The sequence below is a fragment of the Hipposideros armiger genome, unplaced genomic scaffold (assembly GCF_001890085.2).
Source record: "Hipposideros armiger isolate ML-2016 unplaced genomic scaffold, ASM189008v1 scaffold_143, whole genome shotgun sequence".
Taxonomy (NCBI): Eukaryota; Metazoa; Chordata; class Mammalia; order Chiroptera; family Hipposideridae; genus Hipposideros; species Hipposideros armiger.
Genome location: NW_017731493.1, coordinates 362,431 through 384,063, shown reverse-complemented (window position 1 = coordinate 384,063; position 21,633 = coordinate 362,431). Strand labels below are relative to the sequence as shown.

At 36.4% G+C, this 21,633-nt stretch overlaps 1 protein-coding gene across 2 annotated transcripts in view; it reads right to left on the bottom strand.

The window, feature by feature from the left end:
- Positions 1-21,633, bottom strand: part of MACC1 (MET transcriptional regulator MACC1) — a 71,239-nt gene that overhangs the window by 18,358 nt on the left and 31,248 nt on the right. For both annotated transcript variants that reach the window (XM_019650605.1, XM_019650606.1), the window contains exons 2-3: positions 5,678-5,799; positions 2,229-4,264 (exon numbers count right to left, since the gene is read on the bottom strand). In XM_019650605.1, the coding sequence (XP_019506150.1) occupies positions 2,229-4,264; positions 5,678-5,792 (2,151 nt within the window). In that variant the 5' untranslated portion in view covers positions 5,793-5,799. The remainder of the gene's footprint in view (positions 1-2,228; positions 4,265-5,677; positions 5,800-21,633) is intronic.

The following is a 21,633-nucleotide window of genomic DNA, read 5'->3' as shown; positions in this document are numbered from 1 at the left end:
ATGGAACCATTAAAAGGACCACCCATAGTCTTTATACATACACTACATATTGACCCATAAATTTATGGTGAGGAGCTATGACCTTAGGGAGAAGCACTACTGACTCCGCAGTAGTTCTTTTAATCAACTGTGGAGTGGGTTTAGCAATTCTGATTCTAGTTCCTTGTTTTAAGGGAAAATAACATACACTTAGAATTACAAAACTGAGTGTAAAGTCCAGCTCCACAAAGTAGGAGACTTCAGGTAAATCAGAAAATATCTCTATCTAATGACTTTAAAAATGAATACAGTGTTAATAACACCTCATCTAGCTCCCTATAATCATTATGAAAGTTGAATCAAATGCTAAAGTACTTAGTGTCAAGTTTCAAGTATATAAGGACAGCCAGTCTCAATGTCTAGAGATGACTAAGGCGTTTCGAACCCACAATCTTTATTAGCTCCATTCCAGCTACCTCAAATGAGTATACATTCGAAGGAAAAATGTATACTTACTATGCAAATGAAGTGTCAAGAGATAACCTCTGTACCATGTGCTCCACCATCTTCAGGTCAGATAACCAGACCTAAGCCCCTTCCAGTCAGAAACCCTGAAGCCTCCACTGAGGCACAGTTTGAGTTTTTAGGAACCACTTATTTATTCCCTTGAATGAGCTCTCCACCAGCACCACCTTGGCTTGTCACAAAAGCTACTCAATTAACTATCATACATCAATATAGTGCAGGTGCGATCAGGCTTAAACTTTTAGATCATTTGGCCAATATTACCTTTTTTGCCACTAAGAAAGCCATTTTCAATTCAAACCTCCAGGGTCCATGGTGAACATGAACCATGAGAGGTAATGAGCTGTTGCAAAATGCAGGTGCAGCTTTGACCAGGTGGACCAGCCAATGACTGTAAACAGCCCAGATTAAGTGATAATGTGGCATGCCACCAGAGAGCTGTCCACTTAATAACCGGATACTGGGGGTTTGAAAATTTAACCCCTCTCATTATCACTGCAGAATCATAAAAATAATGGAAGGAGAGGAAATGTTTCAGATATACTTATTTCTTGATTATATAAATTATTGTTAATGTCACTGGATAAATGCCTCTCCAGAAATTTCTCCTTTTACACTTTCATTAAAACTCAGTTCCTCTACATGAACCTGCCCCACCTGCCTCATCTACAGAGCACCAGCTTTGCACAGTTATAATGGTATTTACTATACACACTAACACACCTACTCAAACATTTACACACACACACACACACACACACACACACACACAAACTTGTTTCAGAAAGGCATAGTGGTTATAAGCATGCCTTTGGAACCAAAAAGTTTACAAATTCCATCTCTGCTCCTAACCAACTGTGGAACCCAACCTCTCAAGACTCAGTTTCCTCCATTTGTAAGAAGACTAGTTAGACTTACCCCATAGAGTTATTCTAATGACTGAATGAGAGTGTGTATATTGTTCGGCACAGTGCCAAACAGAGAACCCTAGAGGAGTGATAGTCATCAACATTATTATTTATACATTCACATTTTAGCCATTTTTAGAAATATGATTTTGATTTTTTGGTTTTTACTTTTATGAAACATTGAATTTCCACTTTAAAGGGAAAACAGTTCTTCATCTTCTTTATAACTCTCCACTAAGACTTACACTATGGTGAATGCTATCTTTAAAAAAAAAAAAAAGATCCTGTGAGTACTAGTAAATCATGAAGATTAAGAAGAAAATAAGCAATATTATTTTTGGGTTATAATGAATTGCATACAGAAGAATATTAAATGGCTAAAGTAAAGGACACTGATTATATGTTTTAAAAAAAACACGAAAAAGTGGACCTATATAGCAAAGGCCAAGTTAATTAGTTTTGTTCAGTTAGCTCTTATTCATTTTATTGGAGTTTCAATGAAGTTTTCAGAGCCGTTCAAATATTTGAGAGAGGAAAAAAATCTCTTAACTGTTATGCTCTAGCACAAACAAACTTTAACCTTCCTTTAAAAGAAGATCCTTGTGAGCCTAGTTTCTGGGAAAATCACAACCGAATCTAAGAAACTAAATATATGATCTCATAGGAAAAGCTATGTATTTGCTGTAAAGTGACTTCAATTTATTTGAGGCTGCTGATAATTTTTCAGCTTCTCCTCTCATATGTTTGGTTATAAATATTACCAAGTTAATAAAGTTTTCTATGGTAAATAAATTACTGCGATCAAGAAATACTCACCACAGTAAGTTCATAAAGAAAGTTTCTGGTATTCCTGTCTGCATGGCAATCTTCCTTTAACTTCTTTAAAACATAAGAAACTTTTTCTGATTCTTTGTCTGCTTGCATTCGATCAAAATCTTCCAGTGCCAGATGTGAGTAACCCAGGATTTCAGCTAAAACTTTCCAATCATAAACTTTTTCTGACACCAAGGTCAATACAACTGAGTAGATATAAGTCAGTTTTTTAAAGGGCAGGGCAATTTGTTCAAGAAGTTTCCTGGTTGTGAAGACACTATTTGACATAGTCATTACTCGTTCCTTTGCAATCACCTTGATATTTTTGCAATGCACAAGTCCAATTTTACCTCTCAGGACTCCCACATACCATTCTTTCACTTTGGAATACCCAATGGCTTTTACCTTACCTTCTCCAAGAAGAGCTATCGTGTCCCCTTTGAAATATTCAAGTAAGTAGTCAGTCTTGCTTTGTCTCAGCACTGCCTTCAGAGTTACCCCATAGTGGGTAAAGTTCAAGTTTTTGTCTTGAAATGTGGGATATTTAACATGCACTGTCAGTAATGAAGGAGCAGACTTGATTTCCTTCTTCTGCAAATTTTCTGCTGAATTTGAGACTCTTTTTAAGTTTGGGGCTGGATCAGGTGTAGTGATAAAGAACTGTGTAACTGGTCTACCATTGGGAGGCTCCAACTGAACACAGAAAACAAACAAGTGCATTTCTCTGGAGTCAACTAAAGAAAATAAAAATTGTTGATGAACTCTTTGACTTGCTTGCAACTGCTTTTGTTTAATTTCTTTTCTTTCTCCTTCTGCCTTTACTTTGAAATCAGGATCACATGAAAAAACAGAAATGCGTAGATCCTGTGGCTTGTCAAGTAAGAACGAGTGCTTTCCCCAGAGCTGAAACACCACTGGAGACGTGTTCCTCCCCTTCTTAATTTCAGAGATTGTGAGCTTTCCTGGCATATAACTGTGTCCACAAACTGTGAAAACAGCAGTGAAACTGGGATGAATGTATTTGGGACCATAAATTCCAATTGAGGTGGTTTTGTGGACGTAATCCCAAATGGTGGCAGCTGGTGACTGAGTAGCTTTAACTTGTGCAGCAACCACTAGATACATCACCTGACTCAAATCTATTAGCTTGACTTGGATGGTGTCTTTATAAATGTAGCAATTGTTTAACACTTTGAAAGGGCCTTCTTTACTCAGGCTGTGTAAACACACCACTTCTGTCATGACTTGGCTGAAAGGGTCCTTTCTCACTTCGGCCCCGATTTTCATCTCCAGCAAAATCGCTTCCATTGTGTTAAGGTTGCCTAACATGATTTCCAACAGTGGGCTTACAGTGCATGAAAGACCATGGTTAAGCATTTGTGGAGGATCAAGAAAAACCCTGAGAGATACCTCTTGGAATTCTCCCACAGCTACATGACCTTGGGGCACGTGAACAGTAATATCTGATTCAGGTAATTGTATGGACCCTCCTTCATGGCTTAATTTACAAACTATCATGGTCTCCGCAACTTGTGTTTGGGCCCATCCAGGACTCTGATTAATTGTATTCAAATCCAGGCAGGAACGGGCCAGCTGGCGTTGACTTAGCCAAGCCATTTTATAAGCCTCTCGATCATTCTGAAGCCATTCTAGGTCTTGTTCTAGGATCTGGTCAGAGTTATGTATATCCTCATGGGCATGTGCTGTGTCATCTAAAATGTCCAACAGTTCTGAAACACTTTTAGACCTCCCCGATTTCCCTGGGGAGGACTGCTTAAGCAATTGTTGTACATCAAGCTCATCACCAGAGGAATCAAAAGTATTTCCAGTTTCTATTTCTCTGAAAAAAAGAAAAGGATCTTCCTTCAAGATGGAAATATTCTCTCTCTTCTGGTTATTTCTTAGCTGAGTTATGTCATCCAAAAATGGGTTAGAAGCAGACAGTTCATTCCAGAATGGATTTGTAGCTTTGCAGGCATTATTGGCACGGATTGTGAAAGCATCTGGCCAGTTGAGAAGCAAACCTGGGTCTCGACATTCTTGTTATTTAAACAAAGGCAAAGCAAAACAAAGATGAGTGTCATTCTGAGATACAACCAACAGTATTTTTTATTACAGCTTAAAAATTCAAGACTTTTTATTTTGCTATTTGATCTCTAGTCTAATAGGTGCTGCTGCAAAATTTATGTTAAATTTGGTCAATTTTTATGTTGTGAGGAAAGGGAAATTGTTCTATCAGTTTATTTTGACCATATGTAATCTTATTTTATCTTAAGACTTCCTGATTTATTAATAAATAAATGTTTAACAATTTAGATAATAATTAATTTAACACATTTCCTTGAAAATGACCCAGATTACATATACTTATGCCTTATAGTTTTGTCTCATTTCCACAAAAGAAAACCTCTGAACAGAATAATTTAGTCAATTACCCAGGTTTTTCTAAACATTGAATAGTTGTTCTCAATATTCATTTATTGTTTTTCTTTTCTGATAATATTTAACATGTGAAAAATATCAAATACATCTGTTAAGAGATAAAATATTTTTAAAGCAATATGCCATATTAGACAATTATGCATTTCTCAGATTATTTTCTGATAAATTGGTATTAATAAATTTTAATAACATTAAAGTTTTTTCACTTAAAATAAACATTACATTTACTACTTGAAGTTCATTGAGCTTTTTCAAGTTAAAATGACAAAAACAGATTTATCACTATGAAATGGAAACATGCTAATTACTTTGGAAAGTATTTTAAGAATCAGCAACACATTAAAATATTCACATATCAACTATAAGGAATTTCTACACATCTCACAAATACTGAAGCCTTTTTTTATATTTAGAGCTACCCATGCTTGGTCATTTCTCAGAAATTATTGGTAATGATTCTGTGGACTTTATGAAGCTGGTGCTGCTTTAGAAAAAATGAAGGTCAAAGGGCCAAAGAAAAACAAATTCAAGTAAACTGCCAGACTTCTTTTGCTTAATATATATACAACTATTATATTGACCGAAATAAGTTTTAAGTAGCATATACTAAAAATCAGAAGATGCATTTTGAAAAGGCTGCATTCCTCCTTTTTCCATATTTTCTTCAATACAGTCCCATCTAACTCTCTTAAAACTATTATTCCTCTGAGGTTCAATTCAATTCTCTTATGCTCCATAAAGATTTTATAGCCCACTCCAGCCTTCAGAGATGTCTTTAACCCCAAAGTTCATTATATATTTACTGCATATAAAACATTCATTTAATAATGAGTTTTTGCCTCCTTGTAATATTTATTATAATCCGTTGGTTGCACTATTTTGCTCATCTTTTAGTGTAAGCATTTCTATGATAATGTTGGGATTTTATCATTCTTTTAATCTTATGTAGCATTTTTCAGAGGTAGACCTGTACTAGATGCAAAGATTACAACAGTTATAAATTCCCATACCTATGATACTGCAATTTTTTGAGGTTTTTTGGTCTTCCATGTCAATCAGATTTCCTTCAGACCTACTTTGTGAAATTCTTCCTGACCAAAAATGGGCTCTTTCACTGGTTAACATTTTCCACCTACAAAGTGAAAAATAGACCAACATGTATGTAAGTATACAACATAGGTGGGCAGAGAAACCAAACTCAAGGTAGTCACACATATTTAAACAGAAAACTGCATATAAAAATACTCTCCATAGGTTATCTACTTCTGGTAGGATGCTTTACTAAATATGTATAAGCACTCCACTGGAAAATGCTCAGGACCTGGATTAATACCAACAAGCAAATCTAGAAATGCATTAGTGATACTATAAAAAAGTAATAATGAAAATCCCAAGGATAATCAAAAGGAATAGTAAGTTGAAACTTTAGTTAATAGACATTCCCTGTTTAGAGATTAGAAGACTAAAAAAATAACAAAACTAGAAATTCTTCCCCAAATCCTTCTATACATTCAATTCAGCTCCAAGAAAATCATATGTTATGTATATATAACATATATGTGTGCACATGTGTGTGTGTTAGTTCTTAAGCTATTTAAACATGTATATAGAAAAGCAAAAGGCTAATATTCAAGACAATCAAGAGGAAGAACATCGTGTAAGTGACATGCACCACCAGATATCAGCATTTATTTTAAGTGCTAAGTAAGACAATGTGGAACTGGGACAAAAATAGACTAAGGACACTGAACACCACCAGAAGTAGACACACCCTCACACAAAAATTGGATATATGACAGAAGTGGCCATGCAGGGTAATGGGGAAAAGATGGATTTATTTAATAAACAGTGATAGTACAATTGGTTGTCCAAGAAGAAAAAAATTACATTGATCATACACAAAATCAAGTCTAAGAGATTTAAAGGCTGAAAAGCAAAATTATAAAACTTGAAATTAAGTCTAAGAAATTATCGTTCTGATTTCTGGAAAACAGAGAATATCTTAAACACAAAAAATGCAAAACAAACAAACAAAAAGAATGAGAATGAGGAATCCTATATATGAAAGGACATCATTTACAAAAAATGAAAACACAAAGCAAAAACTGGGAGAGAAGACATACCTGTTACATATGGGTAAAAAAGAAAAAGAGACTGAATTCCAAAATATATCAAAGATTTCCACAAATCATCAAGCAAAAGAAAACATTATAGAAAATTTTGGGAAAAAGGATCTGAACAAGCATTTCTCAAAAAATAAACACAAATGACCCTTAAATATATTAAAATATGCTCTATTTATTGGTAATGAAGGAAATGCTAAATGAAACCACAGAAGATACAATTACCACCCATCAAATTGCAAAAATTTTGAAACCTGGCAGCACCAATTATTGGTGAAAGTATCAAGAAAAGGGAAACCCTATACACTCCTAGTGGAAGTGTCAGTACATACAACCACTTAGAAATCAGTCTGGCATTGTCTAGGAAAGGTGTTTACAGTCTGGTACCCAGCAATTCCAATCCCTGTTATTAGTGCTAGTAAAACCCTGCCTGTGTATCAGAAGAGATGTACATAAATGTTCATTTTATTATATCAACAAAAAAGTGAAATCAACCAAAACATCTTTTGTCATATGAATAGATACAAAAATTGTGGTGTTTTAATAGAACGGAGTGCCATGCAACTATGAACACAGATGAATTTCAACTGTATGTATCAATATGTCCTGATTGTAGGTATCCCACTGCTGAGACTCAGGCTTCTTATATGTTTTCTTTTAGTCCCACAACAACACTGAAAAGTAGGTATTTTTTCCACAAATGATTAACGTTTATTGCTCACACATCTGGGGTCAGCTGAGAGTCGACTGATCTTGGTTGGGCTCAACACAATGTATCTCTCATCTTCCTTGAACCAACAACCAACCCAAGTATAGAAGGTATAGAACATGCGGGAACACACAAGGTCTTGAAACACAGACTAAGAACTAGTACATTGTTGCTCCTGCCTCATTCTATTAAAGTGAGTCTCATGGCCACGCCCAGAGTGCAAGTAGTAGAGCACTGTAAAATCAGGTGGAAGAGGGAGTGGTACCTTGGGACTGATCAGGGCCCTCAACATGCTAAGCGACATACTGGAATCGCCACTGAATGACACGTACCACACTAGCTGGCCAGAATGTTTAACCTCCTCACAGAGTTTGGCAAAGGCTTCCATCAGTGGTACACAGTTGTCCCTGGCTTAGCTCTTCTCCCTTCTCTCAGTCACCACCCCTCTTTGTTCTACAGTAATAGCTACTCCTTAATTTTTTATATATTTTTTAATTTAAGTATAGTTGCTATACAATGTTACATTAGTTTCAGGTGCACAATTTAGTAATTCAACATTTTTATACCTTACAGTGTGACCATGCTACTAATTCTAGTAAACATCAATCACCATACAAACTTATGACAATATTATTGATTACATCTGTCTTTACCTTTTTCACCCATCCTCCCATCATCTTCCCCTCTGGCAACCATTCCTTTGGTCACATGTAAGTAAACCTATACGGTATTTGTCTTTCTTTGACCGCCTTACTTCACTTAGCATAATATCCTCTAGGTCCATCCATGTTGGAGCAATGGCAAGAGTTCATTCTTTTTTATTGCTGCATAATAGGCCATTTTGAATGAATATATCACATCTTCTTTATCCATTCATCTATCTATGGACACCTAGGTTGTCCATATGTCCAAGATATGGCTATTATAAGTAATGCTGCAATGAACATAGGGGTGCACATATCTTTTCAAATTAGCATTTTTTTTTCTTCAGATAAATACCCAGAAGTTGAATTGCTGGATTGTATGGTAGACCTACTTTTAGTTTTTTGAGGACTCTCCATGCTGTTTTCCACAGTGGCTGCACCAACTTGCAGTCCCACTATAGTACACACGTGTTCCCTTTTCTCCACATCCTCTCCAACACATGTTATTTGTTGACTTTTTGATTATAGCCATTCTGACTGATATGAGGTAGTATCTCATGGTGGTTGTGATTTGCATTTCCCTGATGATTAGTGACGTTGAACATCTTTTCATATCTGTTGGCCATCTGTATGTCCTCTTTGGGAAATGTCTTTTCATGTCCTTTGCCCATTTTTTGATCAGATTGTTTATTTTTTTGTTATTATTGAGTTGTATGAGTTCCTTATATATTTTAGATATTAACCCCTTATTGGATATATCACTTGTGAATATACTCTCCCATTCAGTTATATTGTCTTTTTGTTTGATTGATGGTTTCCTTTGCTGTACAGAAGCTTTTTAGTTTGATAAAGTTCCATTTGTTTATTTTTGCTTTTTGCCCCCCTTGCTCAAAGAAACACATCCATGAAGATATTACTCAGGCTGATATCAAACAGTTTTACTATGTTCTCTTCTAGAATTTTATGGTTTCAGGTCATACATTTAAGTCCTTAATCCACTTTGAGTTTATTTTTGTAGTCAGTGTATGACAGTGGTCCAGTTTCATTTTTTTTTCATGTATCTGTCCAGTTTTCGCAACACCACTTGAAGAAACTGTCATTTCTCCATCGTATATTCTTGCCTCCTTTGTCATAGATTAGCTGACCATATAAGCAAGAATTTATTTCTGGGCTCTCTATTCTGTTCCATTGATTTATGTGTGTATTTTTTTGTGGTAGTACCTTACTGTTTTGACTATTATAGCTTTGTGATAGAGTTTGAAATTGGCTATCTGTGATTTTTGGTGGTTCCATATAAATTTTAGGATTATTTGTTCTAGTTCTAGAAGAATGTCATTGGTATTTTAATAAAGATTGCAGTGAATCTTTAGATTGCATTGGGCAGTATGGTCATTTTCATGGTATTAATCCTTCTGGTCCATAAGCACAGTATATCTTTCCATTTATTTGTGCCCTCTTCAATGTCTTTCTTCAATGTCTTATAGTTCTTAGAGCACAGGTATTTCACCTCATTGGTTAAATTTATTCATAGGTATTTTATTATTTTTGATACAATTGTAATTGGGATTGTTTCTTTAATTTCTCCTTCTTGTTCATTACTCATATACAGAAACACAATGGATTTCTGTACATTAATTTTGTATCCTGCTAAAAAGGTATTTTAAATCAGATTTTACAGAGTACAAAAATGAATCACAACAATGGGACATAACTAACCTACAAAGTCAAAGAGCTGGTAAGTGACAGACTCAGAAATAATCACTAATGCACATTATAGCTACTCCACAGAGCCAAAAATAGACACTGTCAACCCCTTCTCAGACTCAAGGTTCCCAATCTTAAGACTATCCCACCTTCTAGTTCAAATTTCCAGTCATGCTGTCATATAAACCCTTACTTCTTGTTCTCCTTCATGTGTTAACCATACCTCTTTTACCTTTGACTTCTATTTTTTGTCATATTCTTCTTTCAAGTTCTTGACATTTTATTTCAAAGTTTATTTTATATTTTAAAGAAATCAAAAGCCTTTACTGGTTAATAAATAAAAAGAAGAAGAATAATTAAATGGGGAGAGAAAGGAAAAGAAAGGAAAAAGAAAGAAAGAAAAAAAGGGGGAAAGCATGTTTTCCAAACATGATAAACAAACAAATGCTTATCTCATAAGATGCCATACTTAAAAAAATCAAATGGTGCAATAGCAGTTTTTTTCTTCTGATAGCTGAAATGACATGCAAAGAAAGATTGGTTGAAAAGCTAAATAATGCAAAATACAATTTGCATTGAAATCTCAAGTTTCCTGGAAGATCTTCAAAATTCCTCAGTTACTTTTACCAAATACAAGTTCCAAAACTAAAAGTCCTTAGCATATGATAGGTAGCCAACATCCTTCATCAAAATTAAGTAAATCAAAATGAAATAAGAAAAAAACATGTTTAGATGAAAAAGTATTTAACAAAAAGGTAAAGTAAATTTTAAGTGGAAAACCAATTTAAACAGATCTACCTAAACTCTTTAATTTCTTGTGGAGAAAAGAGTAGAAAGGAACAACTTATACCCAGGATTCTTTTGAGGCAAACAACCTTTGATTTAAAAAATAGTTATAACTCAGTGAAATACAGTTAGAAATCCTCATCCACATGAGAACCAGGAATGGTACTGTATGCAACTATGATCATGGAGAATCAGCACATCTCAGAAACAAAGGCACAAGTTGGCGATCAGCTGAAATTCTTTGTGGAATAGCTCTCTTCCTGTCACCCAAGAAGATTTTCACTGTCCTTTAAGCCAGTGGTTCCAAACATCAGCCGTACCAGGGTCCCCTGGAGGGTTTGATCAAACACTGTTTGCTAGCCTCCCCCTAGTATTTCTGATCCAGAAGTTCTAGGGTTGCACACGAGAATGTGCATTTCTCACAAAGTGGGCCAAGCGATGTGATGTTCTGGTTCTGGGGGGCATGTTTTGGGAACCAGACTCTAAAAACCACCATGCTAATTTCTTTCCCTGGCCAAATGGATTTCTCCCTATTCTCTGACTATCCCCCAACAAATCCTCCTACCAATCTTTTTATGTACACACACACACAAACACACACACACACACACACACACATGCACGCACACATGCACACATGCACATGCACACACCTCACAGGACTTCATCCTAATTCTGGATTTTTTCTATGGATACAGGAAGAGGCAGTGTAAGAGGAAAAGCCCTTGATTGGAAGGATCATTATGCTGACTGATGGTGGGCAGTGCTTGTTTACACAGGTGCAAATAGTTAGCCACATTTGTCATTTCCCTGTGTTTTCTTCTAATTAAACATCAGACTCAATGGCAAGTGCTGTCCTAATCAGGATTTTTAAAACTTTGTCCAAAGAAGCATGAGTCAGTATTTGTAGGAATAAGTAAGTGGGAAAAGGGTAGCCTATCACCCACTTAACTGGGGACACATTTTTTTTGTCAATATGCCTCTTACAACACACTTATTCTGATTCTACATGATTCATTATGTTTTTTCTTAAGAAAATGATGAATCCAGTTTTGCTCTTCATTTATTTTACTGGTTAAAGTAGGCCTTCAGTAACTGGTAACATTTACCAACTGTACAGCTTAGTAAAAGATCACAGATTTTTGATGGGGCAGGGTGTGTTTACAAAAGAGTAATCAGGAAAGCAATACCATTTAAAAGAATTATTCCTTTAAAATGTGTCCCTTTGAAGTCATTGTATTTATGGTAAGCATTATATAGTGAAAATTGTTATTTTAGCCACCCAGTAGGTTCAAAGTGTTTTCCAATTAGTCCTTGAATACCTCAGATCTCCTTTATGTTTCCAAGATCTGTACTGTTTTGAACTCTTGACCGATGTTATATTAAAAATACTTCCGTGCAGGCTATAATTCTTATAGGTGACAGCAAATGATAAAATGTCAGAAGAATAATTATTGGATAGGTCGGCTTCTTCACCCCCCAAAGGCCAAACCCACTCAAATAACTTCATGTTCCCTTGTAAACGCAACTGGTATAAAACGCCTGAGTGGATCACAAAGAAGCTATAATCAGCCAATGATGCTCACCAAGTGTGATTTTACTGGATGTAATCATAGTGTGTATGATCTTTGGATGTCACCCCAGGGCTTCCTCTGATGGGCTAGTGGCACTCTCCAACTGGTAGTAAATATACCCTCCCACCAATTATGAAATAGTTTGAGTGTTATCTCTGGTCATTGTGATTAAAGATTTAAAACACCTGACAAGGAAAATGTGAGCAGTCACTTTTCCTCGGGAAAATGGCTTTACAAGATTCTCCAGGGACGCTGGTGCATTTAGCAGTATTAGTAATGTACAATAATTTCAATGATGCCTCAAATGTTAGTAACGCAAAACATTCTATCAATACATCATCTTCTTAATACCACCATGTCAAGCCATCTATCACTTCAGTTTTATACCTTATGATCCTCCCATCACTGGCAGAACTGAGGTTTGAGAAAATCATGATAAATGTACAGAATAACATCATATTAGTGAGCACAAATCAGGAACAGAGAAACAGTAGACCGGAAATTGTTTTATATTCAGCTTAAAGATGTAGCCAGATAACCTTTCCAGAAACCTCAGTTTGAGAAGGAAAGTGTAAAGGACTCTAAACAGATACACCAAAGGAATATTTCAGGGCTGTAAAATAAAATATATTCATCATAAGAGCTATTACTTATTGAACATATGCTACATTCTTAATACCATGCATGAATTTTCTTATTTATACCTAGCAACAATTCTAGAAAGTTGGTTCTATCATTATTCCCAGTTAAAGGTAAAGAAATCAGGTTTAATGGACTTCTTTGCCCGAGAGCAGATAGGTGCTAAGCATCAGAGCCAGTGTTTCAACACAGGGATATCAGACTCTAGAGAACAAGCTTTGGAACCCTGCACTATGCTTTCTACCCATGGGTCAGGCCTTCCCTTCCAAAGGAAGTAATATTTGGGACCTTGCCCTGGGCTTGTTGCCAGAGAGCATCAAGCCTCATTCTTGATCCCAGGAGATCTTCACCAAGTTCACAGCAGGGCCCAACACATGAGCATGTGACCTGTGCAGTCACACAGGGCCCCATTCTTAGAAGGACCTTGTGCTTGGTGTAATACTCTGCTCTTGTCATCTTGAAATACTTAATATGTTTTGAACAAGAAATCCTGTACTTTCATTTTTTTACTGAGCATTGCAAATTATGTAGCCCGTCCTGGTTCATGGAGCTGGCAACACTTAGCCCTCAGACCCAAGGGAAATGACTGCAATTATAAGTGATCATGAAGAAAAGAGAAAAGCATTATTACATAGATGCAGGACACTCATTAACAGATGATAAAAGAGAGCTGCAGAGAGGGTAAGTGAATGGCCTGAGGTAGCAGCTTCAACACTGGCAGGTTCAGAAATCAAACTGTCAACTCCAGATGTGAACTCCATAAGAAGGTGAGCATGAGAAGAACTAGCTCTACCCATTCCATGAATTCTGTAAGAGTAAAATATAAGACCCTTTAAAATTTAGTGATGAGTGCCTGCTGAAAAAGATGCTTGAGGATTATTGGAAAAGAGGAAGCAGAAAAATCACTGTGGAAGTTTGTCAGTTTAGCTTAATTGATTGTTCAACCTGATAGTGTTCCTTTCACCTCTCTAAAGAGGATAACTGAAAAATTACTGTAGTATTTGCTAACCAGATTCTATCAGTCCTTTTGCAATAAAGCCAAACATTTGCCCCACTGCTACAGAATAGACTCCATTATAAGATTCACAATATTCTTTGCCAAGAGAAAAAAATCTTGACAAATATTTTGTGCACACCCACAGTCTTCCTTGGTTTGAACTTAGAAAGAACATGGTGAAAATTAATGATCTCTATATCATGTGGCACATGTGCCTTCTGCACAGAAGGTAAATACGAATGTTGGGTTGTTGTTAAATGAGAACAGTGTTCATGCACCAATAATTGGCTGTGAGAAGAAGCACATGGAGGAAGTTTAGTACAGCTGGTAGGATTAAAGAAAGGAACACTATGCCACACCGTCCAATGTGTAAACCAAGTTTCCCTTAAATTCTCAACAATTTATCATGTCTAATGTTTAATGTTTCAGGGAATCACAGTGTTTTCATTTGTCAGTTTTGTAAACTAAGAATCATGTGCAAAGTATGAACTGTTAATCAAAGCACAAACTTGAAAAATACTAACATGGATACATATGTGAATGAATACACACACACACAGAGATACACAGATAGGCAGGTAGGTAGATATAGTTATAAATGTATATACATATATAATTTAGTTGAACAGAAATGTTTCTCTTATTCGTAATGCTTCACTGTTCTCTGAACACTGGAAACTCGAAAATCATTTCCTTTCTGAGAGAAAATTAAGTCTGCAAAATTTCATTTTATTTGAAGACAGTATCAAGTGCTGATTGAGTGTACAAGAAGAGAAGCTAAGAGAGATCAAGTTTACTGCGTGAGAAAGGAGCGCAGCTGGAGGTTTGGGGGTTGGGACTGCCGGTGATCGCCGTCTAAGAGGGAAATGGGTAAGAAGATGTAATAAATGAGAATATCCTCAGTGGAACACTGAGGGGTATGAATTGCCAACCCTTCTATCCACTTCTCCCATACACTCTTCAGAAATATATCACTTATTGATGCAAAAAAAATACATATATAGTGAATAACAAGAGGAGTCCTAGTCAAGGGCATGAGGAACAGGAAAACATAGCTGTCCAAATGAACAAGTGGGGTACAAGTAAGGGAACCATCCATCAACCTGGGTTTGCTCAGGAGAGTCCCATTTTGAAACGGTGAAATCTCTCAGCCCAGGTGAAACCAGGATGATTGGTCACTGAACTCGCACATATTAGGGTATAAGTGCATGTCCCACACGGAGGATATGAAATAGTCAATGGAAATTCTTTCTATTTGAACAAATTGTTAAAATATTTAAAACCATCATGAGGGGAAAAAAAGCACATATTTACATACACATATAAAGCAGCTATACACAAATGACTAATTTTAATGTTTAAATTACATTTTGTTATACCAGTTCTGGTGTTCAATTCTAATAGAAGCAGCAAATTAAATACAAGGGAACCACTGAAAATGGAATAAATAGAACTGTCTATCACTGTCCTTTTTATTCATTAAATCAACTTGGAAAATTGAGCCCTGTTCACTTGGAGCCCAAATGAACATCCAGCCTTTCCAGGGGAGCTCTGCCTTTCCCTTCCTCTCATCTCCTCATTTCATTTAAAGCAGGTGAAGTATTCAAAGATGGAAGTTGGGTGTCCCTCTACCAGCGTTGCTCTGTGGGAGCTGGGGGTTCCTTGTGATGGAGGCTCAGGGTTGTGCCCCCAGCACCAGCTGGTGCCAGGTGGGTGACCTCTTGGACTGCTGTCCTGTAGCTGTGCACTGGTCTTGCTCTAAGGAGTTCAATGTGAAATCGTGGTTCTCAACTATCCCTCTGAATCAAAATCAACTATGGAACTTTAAAAGCAGGGCCGGCCGAGTGGCTCAGTTAGTTAAGAGTTCGCTCAAGAATTTGAGCTCTGAGCAACAGTGGTTTGAGTCCCGGCCCAAGTTGAGCTGCCAACAGGTGGCAGGATGGCTCAGCTAAAACAAACAAAAAAAACAATACACATGTCCAGTCCTATCCCATGACCCTGGTGTGGAGCCCGGTTATCACATTTTTATAAAGAGCTTCCAGGAGATTCTGATATACCATGAAGACTGAGCGCCACTAAATCATAATTATAAGGTGATGGAAATTTGTTTCATTTCGTTTTGTTTTAGACAAATGTATTACTAGACATAATAAAATATACGGCAGCTCAAGATGCCCACCCCTACAAGGCAAGCCTTCCGGGAGCAAAAATATTTACCGGGACACTGCTAGACATGGGATTTCAGGGTGATAAAGGAGAAAGCCCTTCCTGTGGGTGGCCTGGATCTTTCTGGTACAGCCTAGGGGTCACCTTTAATACCAGGTCTGCCGTAGGCTTTAGGGGCAAATACTATCTCCCTCAGTATTCCTTGTTGGGGTTCATTGTCTTCTTGTCATTTCTTTCTCTTTAATTATAAGATCCAGATGAACACACTTTTAGATATTAAGATAATATAAAAGCATGCTTTTAGCATAAGCCTTGGTTCTGCCTGTAACTTAGGCAAAAACAGTTTACTTATGGTCCAGGTGGCATTTTGTAATTTACTACATACATAAATACAGACACACAAATAAATACACACACACACACACACACACACACACACAAACTCACACACCAAAGAACATCTTCGTAAGTAGCATTTTCCCAGTAAAAGCCTCTTACTTTTTAATACACAAATTTTATATAGCATATGAATCTCTCATTATGACCTACTTGCCAATGTCTCTCTAGGAAAAAATATATATTTATTTCCTTTAAAATCAAAACAACATTTTTAGCTAAACAATATTCAAGAAAACCTAAAGTTTCATTTTAAATCCAACCAGTAGAACATTAGAATTATAAGTATTCATTTCAAAATCAAGATAGTACAAATAAAGGGGATGTGAATTTCAAAGCCACTGGCAATAAACTGTAATATATATATATATATATATATATATATATATATATATAAAAAACTATATTAACTCTGTGTTAGTTTGTGTTTGAGGGTTTGGGGTGACATACATGTGTATGTATGTGTGTGTGTGTTTAACACTTTATCATTTCTCTCATTTAAAAAATTGATTGTATACAAATACACAGTGTGAAATTAAAGGATATCTGAAATCAAAGAACAAATTACTAACTTTATGCATGAAACACTTGAGTCTCTGTATCTATTGGGTTGTTGGAAAAGTCATGATGCATTTTTGCAATGAAAAACATAGAAAAAATACATCACGACTTTTCCGACAACCCAATATTTAACGAAGTTTTTAGAATATTATGTTGTTCAAGTATATTCTATCCTTATCATGTTTATTTTACTCTCTCTTTACAAATGGTTATAATTTTATGCTGGAGGTGTTAGAAAATTTCCAACCATGATTTTGAAGTTGCTGAATTTTCTTGTAATTCAATCAGGCTTTGCTGTTTAGACCACATAAGTCTGTAAAGGTTATGTTTCTTATTGGATTTTCTCTTTATTTTTCTATAATGTTTCTCTTTATCGCTATAAATTTTTTTACCTAAATTATATTTTATATGATATGAATATTGCCATTCTGACTTTCTATTTATTATTGGGTTTTACAATTTAAAACACATGTTAAACACAATTTAACATCTGAAATCAAGATGCATATGCAACTGATGTCAGACTTTAGATGGCTTTATTTTTCTTTTTGGTATTTCATAACATAAAGGTGTGTCTTAAAATGGATGTTGTCTTAAAGAAATACAGTATTTACCTGACGTCTTTTTCTGTCTTTATTTCAATCCTTTTGTCTGGTTATTAGTTAGATATGCCATGATAAGTAGCAAATAGCTGAATTTTAAAAAAAATTCACACTGTTAATCTATTTTTAAATAGTTGCATTCTGCCCTACTATAACTACTTAAAAACTCATGATTTGTACTTATTTCTACCACTTTCTGTTGTGTTTTACTTATTTGCTTTTATTTTTCTCTTCCTTCTATTGGGTTGATACAATTGCCAACATTACCTTTTGTTCCCTATTTCAGACTTCTAAACATACATCACATTTCTCCTCAACCTCCTGGTAAGACTATGAAAAATAAATAGTATCAACCCTCTCTAAAACATAGAAAAACTGAATCCAAATTACCAAAAAATTGTGAATTTTTTTTACAAAGGCCTACAATTCGCTATTATAAGAACTAGTAAGAAACGACTGCTCTTTAAAATTCTATCAGTATCTCAGCCAATTACATATTGTAAGCCTTTATAAGACCTTATTAAAATGTTTATTTTTTGAAAACATATCTTCCAGTATTCCAACAGTTACTAAAATGAGCATTCCAATTAAACTCAACCAAAGAGACATAAACTGAAGGAAAATGACATGTGATCATAGAAGAGAGGCAAGAAATAAGAAAGTCTCTCATGATTGGATTGGGTGTCTAAGCTAAAAATGAGATGACACAAAATATATGAAAAGATATAAAAATATTCCTTTAAACAGATTTTAATCTATGAAGAAAAAGTAAAAAAGAAATTTCAGACTCTTTTAGTTAGGAAAGGAAGAGGATGAAAACAGAGGACAAAGTGGAAAAAATACTTTTATTGTAATATCATAAAATCATTATGAAAAAAATTAAAGGAAATAAAGAGACTGAAAACAATAGGAATCTGGCAGAAGTAGGAAAGACATTGTCTAATGTAGGTTAACTTAAATTTGCAGTAACTAATAATAGGTAACAATTATTGGGTGTAATCTGTGCCAGGCAGTGTTCTAAGTACTTTACATCCGTTACCTCTTCTAACCAGAATAGCAGTGCATGGGGTACATGATGTTACTGTCTCCATTTTGCAAGGAAACTGAGCTATAGAGATGAATTAATTCACCCAATATCATACAGCTAGGAAGTAAGAGTCAGAAGAAACCCAAACCCAAGAATCTTACCCTGACACCCACGCTCTCAGTGATTACATGCAGAGTAACCTGTGGAGGTGTCTCTAAGACCCTAATGAAGGAGGCCTTGAATAGCTCATCTCAGGGAATGAGAAGAGTTCTCACCACGTGGCCAGAGCCCCTGCTACATCCAGTCCAGTAAAGCCTCGCTCGTTGGTTGTTCATGTTGCTTTTCTTCTTAACTTCCTCATGCTGCCTCTCCATAACCCCCTGTAATCTAAATGCACCTTTGACCCTTGTAAGCTCAAAGGGACCTGATAACTGGGATGGTTTTGAAGTTTTCCAGTATAAATGGGATGAAGTAATTACCACCAACATTCTAAATGGTTCTGGAAACTTTGAAAAGGAAGCATTGGTCCATAAATATAAAACATTTATTTACTAAACTAAGTAATTAAAATTAAAATGAATTATTTTCTTAATCAACAAATAAACAGGTAGGCTGTGTGAATTTATGGCTGTGGTCATTATGGGACACCATTAAAAATGTAGCATCGTATTGAAAAGTAGATAAGATAATAAAGAGGACCCCAAAATACTGAAAATATAAAGTCAGTCTGTTATACTTAAATCCACTGGGAAAGTGATTAAAATACTATGTGGAGGACCAGCCAAGTGGCATGTTGGTTGGGAGTTGGCTTGGGATGCCAGCTCTGAGCAGCAGGGCCCCAGTTAGGATCCCACATGAGGGCCAGTGACACTGCCCTCTACAGCTAAGATGGTGAGCAGCAGCTCAACCTGGAACTGGGCTGCCGTGAGGCCACGATGTAGGCAGCGGGCTTGAGCTTTCGTGAGCTGTGGTGAACTGCGGTGCACCGCCATGAGNACACACACACACAGAGATACACAGATAGGCAGGTAGGTAGATATAGTTATAAATGTATATACATATATAATTTAGTTGAACAGAAATGTTTCTCTTATTCGTAATGCTTCACTGTTCTCTGAACACTGGAAACTCGAAAATCATTTCCTTTCTGAGAGAAAATTAAGTCTGCAAAATTTCATTTTATTTGAAGACAGTATCAAGTGCTGATTGAGTGTACAAGAAGAGAAGCTAAGAGAGATCAAGTTTACTGCGTGAGAAAGGAGCGCAGCTGGAGGTTTGGGGGTTGGGACTGCCGGTGATCGCCGTCTAAGAGGGAAATGGGTAAGAAGATGTAATAAATGAGAATATCCTCAGTGGAACACTGAGGGGTATGAATTGCCAACCCTTCTATCCACTTCTCCCATACACTCTTCAGAAATATATCACTTATTGATGCAAAAAAAATACATATATAGTGAATAACAAGAGGAGTCCTAGTCAAGGGCATGAGGAACAGGAAAACATAGCTGTCCAAATGAACAAGTGGGGTACAAGTAAGGGAACCATCCATCAACCTGGGTTTGCTCAGGAGAGTCCCATTTTGAAACGGTGAAATCTCTCAGCCCAGGTGAAACCAGGATGATTGGTCACTGAACTCGCACATATTAGGGTATAAGTGCATGTCCCACACGGAGGATATGAAATAGTCAATGGAAATTCTTTCTATTTGAACAAATTGTTAAAATATTTAAAACCATCATGAGGGGAAAAAAAGCACATATTTACATACACATATAAAGCAGCTATACACAAATGACTAATTTTAATGTTTAAATTACATTTTGTTATACCAGTTCTGGTGTTCAATTCTAATAGAAGCAGCAAATTAAATACAAGGGAACCACTGAAAATGGAATAAATAGAACTGTCTATCACTGTCCTTTTTATTCATTAAATCAACTTGGAAAATTGAGCCCTGTTCACTTGGAGCCCAAATGAACATCCAGCCTTTCCAGGGGAGCTCTGCCTTTCCCTTCCTCTCATCTCCTCATTTCATTTAAAGCAGGTGAAGTATTCAAAGATGGAAGTTGGGTGTCCCTCTACCAGCGTTGCTCTGTGGGAGCTGGGGGTTCCTTGTGATGGAGGCTCAGGGTTGTGCCCCCAGCACCAGCTGGTGCCAGGTGGGTGACCTCTTGGACTGCTGTCCTGTAGCTGTGCACTGGTCTTGCTCTAAGGAGTTCAATGTGAAATCGTGGTTCTCAACTATCCCTCTGAATCAAAATCAACTATGGAACTTTAAAAGCAGGGCCGGCCGAGTGGCTCAGTTAGTTAAGAGTTCGCTCAAGAATTTGAGCTCTGAGCAACAGTGGTTTGAGTCCCGGCCCAAGTTGAGCTGCCAACAGGTGGCAGGATGGCTCAGCTAAAACAAACAAAAAAAACAATACACATGTCCAGTCCTATCCCATGACCCTGGTGTGGAGCCCGGTTATCACATTTTTATAAAGAGCTTCCAGGAGATTCTGATATACCATGAAGACTGAGCGCCACTAAATCATAATTATAAGGTGATGGAAATTTGTTTCATTTCGTTTTGTTTTAGACAAATGTATTACTAGACATAATAAAATATACGGCAGCTCAAGATGCCCACCCCTACAAGGCAAGCCTTCCGGGAGCAAAAATATTTACCGGGACACTGCTAGACATGGGATTTCAGGGTGATAAAGGAGAAAGCCCTTCCTGTGGGTGGCCTGGATCTTTCTGGTACAGCCTAGGGGTCACCTTTAATACCAGGTCTGCCGTAGGCTTTAGGGGCAAATACTATCTCCCTCAGTATTCCTTGTTGGGGTTCATTGTCTTCTTGTCATTTCTTTCTCTTTAATTATAAGATCCAGATGAACACACTTTTAGATATTAAGATAATATAAAAGCATGCTTTTAGCATAAGCCTTGGTTCTGCCTGTAACTTAGGCAAAAACAGTTTACTTATGGTCCAGGTGGCATTTTGTAATTTACTACATACATAAATACAGACACACAAATAAATACACACACACACA